A 6,569-nucleotide genomic window follows, 5' to 3' on the forward strand; every position below is an offset into this window, starting at 1 on the left:
TGCTGCAGGAGAGCAAGGAAGACAACAGATTCTGATGAAGCGCTTTAGAGCCAAATCATGAAAACATCACGGCTGTGTCTTCCGTTTCACTCTGTACCTGGGTGACTGTGCAAACTTCTGGGCGGCAGTGACGGCGTCGTCTGTGGAGGACACCAGCATGGGCACTTTGTTGCAGCCCGGTTGCTTGAGGATGCGCTCGAGCTGTCGGACGGTGCGCTCCACGGTGCCTTTGGCGCACAGGTCCACCTTACTCACCACAATGAAGATGGGCACCTTCAGCGCCATGGCCAGACCCAGGTGCTCTCGAGTCGTCCCCGCTGAGAGAAGAGAGAGAGGACGCATCTTACATGGAGAAATGGGGCAGAACAAAGAGAACAAAAAACGTCCAAATGCATGTTTTCAGTTGTAAACTCTGATCTGGTCAGTATTGCATGTTTAGATACTTCAATCTCAACCTCAGATGGTGCACACCTACTGACTGTCTGAAACACACTGGACACACACAAAAAAACTTAAAAAGAACCAGTGAAAATTTACTTCCAGGGATCAAAATGTACACTTTTTACCAGGTTTGTGGCATCAGTTCTTTAAAGATATTCAGTTTTGTTTGAGACATTAATAGCAAGTAAGCTAGATATCCACAAACTGAACAGTGTAGTCCACTGGAAACGTCTGTGATGGCTAATTCTGTACGGCTGGAATACAGTGTTGCACAGATTTTTCCCTGATTTGCAGATGGATGAGCAGATACTAGTTTCTGAATGTCAGAGCCAGTCTGCAGAGAAAACCACAGACTCTTCTTTCGTTGTTGTTGCTTTAGAATATGATTCCATGCAGTCAGAGAAAATCAGACAATATTTGATATTTTGAGGCAATTTTATAACATTGTTTTCAGTTGTGTGTCTCTTTCTGTGCAAGTTTGTTGTGTTCGGTGTGATCCTCAATCTATTAGTATATGATAACGGTTTACAAACTCGGCAAGTACACAATGCCTAGTTTTAAAGTCCAAGCATTAATGACGGCTAAATTCTGTGGAGTTTCCTGTAAGAACCTCTGTGGATCACCATTATCTTTTTCCAAGCCAGTTTTTTTTTTTTTTACTGTGGTTTGATTAATTACATATTTCCCAGACCCTGAAAAGTAGAAAAGTACGTAAACAGAATAAACTAGGGATGTCTCAGGGGCCGATCAAGCGCTTTTTTAACCAATCTGGAAATATATTGAAAATATTTACATGTACATACGATATTTAATATATAAACAGCATATTTTTCTTAAATATATACATGCATGTGTTTGTATTTATATATATACATAATAAATATACACAGTACACACACATTATGTAAACAAAAACTTTTCTTTTGGATGCGATTAATCGTTTGACAGCGCTAATTATTGTTAATATTTTGGCAGTGCTTTATTTTACAGTCCTGTTTTGCATGTACATACCATGTACTATGTTCAGTTTAATGAACCGAACTGAATCCACTGACTCGAGTTAATAACAACACTACTATCTCGCTACAGCTGCTGCTTTGTATCCGCCTCATTTTAGAAGTTTACGGTGAAGCTGCTTTGAAACAATCTGTATTGTATTAAGAGCCATAGAAATAAAGGAGACTTGACTACTTACTATTGCGATTACCTTACTAGGTTATATCTATGTATTACCCTGAACCTACTCCTAGATGCCTTCTATTACTCAGTACTTTAAGTATACTGTAAGTGCATGTACTGTAAAATCAAATGCAACCAACATTCTAATTCCATTTAGAGTCACGGAGTTCCGTTTTGGAATTTACACCTTTACAAAGACAAAACATCTGAGTGCAATTAATCATACTTCACTGAGCCAGGAATCCCAGCGACACACTCAAGTGAAAGTGAAACACTCATATCTGAGATAATAGCTTCATAGATATGGATTACGTCTGTAGCGTCTCGACCAATCTGACACACTAATTTTTATTTGATTTAACAAATCAATTATTCATTAGATTAACAAGTCGTCACAGTCCCCTCACTCAATATACTGGATGCCAGGATTTCGGCTGAACACCATCCCCCACCTTGGTCACTATGACAACTAATCATGATATCACTGGTTTTATGGCCTAAAAGGAATGCAGGGGATAAACTCCCTCATTTTCCTCATAAGAAAGACACACAATGCCCAGAGAAATGGACTGTTCTCTAATTAATTCATAGGAAAACCTTTCTTTGATTGAATACCCATATCCTTTGGTCATTGTGTATACCATTACTGTCTTGTATATTGTCTGTTGTAGTGTATGCTGTTTTATTCATGTTATCATAGACCACTAGTTAATATAACCTCACCTATTTCATGTCTAGTATCTATGAATTCGCCTTCTGATGATCTAAACAAGAATGTATATTATTTGTTGGTACGTAGGCAATATATTAGTGCCCTGAGAACCTTTAGTATTTTCAATTCAAGTTCCAGATACTAAAGTACCATGTTTCCACACAAAGAGTCATAAACTCCACAGGATCTCAAAACGCCCACTTGGGATTCCGGCTTTTCTCATTGGATAAGCCCATCTTGAGAGGCGGGGATCTTCTCTGACTTTAAAGCTGACACACCATGTGACCGCCCCAGTCGGTGGTTCGGTCATAAGCTAAGAAGATGTGAGAAAAACGCTGCAGGATACCAAAGCATCTGTGCCAGGCCTTTCTTCGGCATAGTCCTTTCCATTCGTATGTGTGTGTGTGTGTGTGTGCGTATGTGTATGTTGGACCGGCTTAATGTGTTTATGTAGTATGTTAGACTAGTTTAAGTGTTTATGTAGTTAATAAAACCTTACTTGTATCACACTTGACGTGTTCATTGTTTACTCATAACCGGAGTCAATAATCATGCAGATTTACGTTACAAGCTTATAGAATTGTACAGTAAGAAAGTTATTTCCCTTAACCAGGAAATTAACGTCTTAGAATTGACAAGACAGTTGACCCTGAGTGGTCAGCTAAATATCTACAGTGGATCTAAAATATGAACAGCGACACACTCATAGTTATGGTTAATTATTCATATTTCCCCATGAGCTGATTCGCTACAGTCCATAGTGTTTGGTTCCAAACAGAGGATGTTTGTTTGATCAGCCTGACTGGACACGACAGCATCAGCTCAATCAGCGGTGTTAGTTTGTGATGGGGCTCAAAGTTAGTGAGGGAGCGTTTATGTTTGCTGGTGCTTCTTCCAGCTGGTGGTTGCAGCCGGCGAAACCCTTATCAGAATGTGATTTATGTAGGCGTGTAATAAGCTTTAGCAGGTCATCTGACAGCCAAAGGCGTAGAGCGTCACTGACATGCCTTCCTCAAACTCCCAGCTGATTCACACAGTCCAGAGCATGGAAATAACAGCGGGTCACGTCCAGCTGCATGTGTGGCAGAGCAGTAAAATCTGTCCAAAGTCCAGCTGTCTTCTGAGGTTAATGATTGGAGAACTGGACATGCCTGTGTTTGCATGGATTTGCGTATGGAAAGTCAAACTCAGAGAGGCGCAGCAGACACTGTACACTGCCGCCTCCGTCTGCTCTTGCATAATTTAAGCGTGCTGGTGTTGCGTTGCAGACAGAGCATCGTGTTCTCCTTCAAAGACATGCGTGACCCGCTCGCCCAAATATCTGCTCCTATTTCTGACACGCTACTTCCCAAACCAAAACAACATAGTGGTATGTCAGCATATGCTCCAGGACCAGGAGGCACACCTCCTGTACAAAACCTAGCAAGAAATTTGCAAACTATCACTCATAAAAAACGAATTGATCTGCTGATTATAGTTATTATACAGTTAATGGCAGCAGGAGAAATGCTTTACACCAAGTTTCTGTCCACACTGCACATAAAATGTGACTCAATCGCAGTTGAACTGAAGATATTTGAGATTTAACACAAGAGTTAACAGATTTCAGGTGATGGATTTGTTCCAAACACAGCTTTTGTCCTCACAAGACATTAACTGATGGACTGGAGTGGTGTGGATTATTGTGATGCTTTTATCAGCTGTTTGGACTCTCATTCTGACGGCACCCATTCACTGCAGAGCATCCATCGCTGAGACACTGATGCAATGACACATTTCTCCAAATCTGATGAAGAAACAAGCTCATCCTAATCTCAAATGGCCTGAGGGTGAGTACATTTTTAGGTGAAATGTTCCTTTAAGTAAGGGATAATCAACGGGTTGCTGTGAATTAAAAGGATTTTAAATGCATGTCATGGAGGCAAAGAACCGCCCAGACGCAAAGTGCATTAAAAATCCTTTAATGCACAGCAATCCTTTGATTATCCCACTTATTCCATGGTCATTTGCCAAGTTATAGACAAGTTAAAACTAGTATTGCTCTTTGCAGCACAATATTTGACCGAATGGGTAAAAATGACAGTTATTTTCGTCAGTTACAGCACGTTAGCTCTAGTATTCTGCCCGCTTCAAATCAGACAGAGATGAAATAGTACGGTAAGATCACATTTATTTGAATAAATGAGAGCATTTATTTCAATTAATTATTGATTGATCGAGAGAGAGAGAGATAGAAAAAGAGAGAGATGACAGTTGTGTGTGCATTACCTGCATGCTGCATCTGCGCGTCTCTCTCTACAAACAATTAATTAGGCTACTTCAAAAACAGCAATTTTACACCTCGTTGCTGAGGGATATAATGTAGCGATCTAGTATCTAGGCTATTTTATTAATAAAATCGCGGGGAAGCATTGACAACAAGTTTATGTGCGATCTGTGATCTCCGGGTGCGTTTCAATCAGCACCCTTGTCCAGTAGTCAGGGCACTGATCAGGGATCAGGCCATTTTAAAGGCTGTCTCAATCACCAAATCCTTTCAGTGCACTGGAACGTTCGCTCCCTGAAAAATCCCACAAATCCCACCGCAAAAACTAGAGAGCATTGGCAGAGATTTGGTGCATTCCAAAAGGGATATATCGCCATCTGAAGGGCACTTCGGAGTGAAAACAATCATGTCCGCCATATTGAAGGGTCGTTCCAAACCGAAGTGCTCAAAACTGGCCACTTCAAAGGGCCCTTCGGAATGAAGGATTTCGAAGGGTACAACTGATGGACACTTTGGGCCCCCATGATCCGTTTGCGCAGATTCTTTGCATGATGTGTGGGCACGTGATGATGACGCAGAAGGGCACTAGGGTATTACTTACTATTGGAGAAAGCATAACGGCTAACTTGGATCACGTGTGCCTTAATAACCAACCACATTACAGCCCTGGCATCATTCAATTTTAGTCAGTTGTGCGACACTAAATCTCTGTTTACGGATTGTATTAGTTGCAGAAAAAAAAAAAAATCCACATTGGCGAAGTCACGCAGACCGTTAACGGCTGGTCTATGGTAATACAGTACATCCAGCAGCACATTTAAAGACTCGCCTATCATTCATCCACCACAAATACGGCTTATCATCTGAAATATGTTAGTAGCAGCAACTTTACATGGCCGCTCAAACTAATGTTAACCTAGAGAAATGTGTGCTGTTCAAGTGTCTGTGTAGAAGCTGAACATTAGCGCTCACTGCAGGACAGATGGAGGCGTTTGAGTTAAAAATATTTGTTTGTGTTCTACTGAAGAAACAAAGTCACCTACATCTTGGATGCCCTGGGGGTAAGCAGATAAACATCACATTTTCATTTTTGGGTGAACTACCCCTTTAACTCAAGCTTAGTGCTCTACTGTCAAATCTGTATAAACCATAAACAAAAGAAAAATAAACAAGACATGAACATGTAATATTATTAGTAACTGCAATTATTAATGCAAAACAATAGTAATTTTATGATTAAATGATCTATATTTTAATACTCCCGCACACCCCCCCCACCGCTACCAAATCTGCTCCTGGCGCCACCATCTGTACAACTTAGAGGCGCTGGTGCCACTGCTCTCAAATATTAGTCTGGAGCCCTGGACGTGACAGTAAATGCTTACCGATGCCGGTGTTGGCGCTGACCACGAGCATGGCAAAGTCTGGACAGTAGCTGGTTAAGCCAAAGATGGTGGTCTTGAGGTACTTGTGGTGGCCTGCCAGGTCTATGAAGGTGATCATTTTTGAGGCACTCTCGCAGATTTCCTCCGCCGTTCGGGACTCGCTGTAGTTCACCACCTATATAAGAACAGACACCGATGCATACTAACATACACATGCAAAGTTCATGTTTAAAGCTGATGATAATCTAGAGCTGCATGAAAATGGTTAAAAATCTTAACAATTTTTTAACATTTAATCAGAATTATTGCAATTTCACATTTGCACAAATTAAGAGAAGGTCAACTCGCATGGTTTGCCTGCAGATTTAGTAAACAACTGCATGAAAGAAAACATACTGCCTGTATTACACGTTTACTTTATATTCCAGCTTACATGTTTTACAGGTATTTTCAGCTCATGAGTGCTTTTTCCATAATGTGGAGAGTGTGTGTGCATGGTTGCCAGGTTGGGAACAATAAGTAAGCCAACATTCAAAAAATTTATTAATTTATGAAAACAGGGTTTTAAACTCTTGACATCTGGCAA

General features: G+C 40.7%; 1 protein-coding gene across 1 annotated transcript; it reads right to left on the reverse strand.

Annotated features, from left to right (window-relative positions):
* Positions 1-66: 66 nt before the first annotated feature.
* LOC107576981 (GTP-binding protein 2-like) lies at positions 67-6,558 on the reverse strand. Its single transcript, XM_016263101.1, has 2 exons — positions 5,984-6,558; positions 67-317 (listed from the first exon to the last, which is right to left on the reverse strand). Exons 1-2 carry the CDS (start codon positions 6,099-6,101, stop codon positions 67-69), a joined length of 369 nt encoding a protein of 122 aa, XP_016118587.1. The 5' UTR covers positions 6,102-6,558.
* Positions 6,559-6,569: the final 11 nt, after the last annotated feature.

Source organism: Sinocyclocheilus grahami, unplaced genomic scaffold, assembly GCF_001515645.1.
Source record: "Sinocyclocheilus grahami isolate Dianchi unplaced genomic scaffold, SAMN03320097.WGS_v1.1 scaffold4775.1, whole genome shotgun sequence".
Lineage (NCBI taxonomy): Eukaryota > Metazoa > Chordata > Actinopteri > Cypriniformes > Cyprinidae > Sinocyclocheilus > Sinocyclocheilus grahami.

Bases quoted from the DNA above. Each gene is read 5' to 3' on its own strand.
- LOC107576981 (XM_016263101.1), bottom strand. From the start codon at position 6,101: ATGATCACCTTCATAGACCTGGCAGGCCACCACAAGTACCTCAAGACC. The intron at 318-5,983 runs GTAAGCATTTAC...CTCTTCTCTCAG, and splicing joins CAGCGCCAACACCGGCATCG to CGGGGACGACTCGAGAGCAC.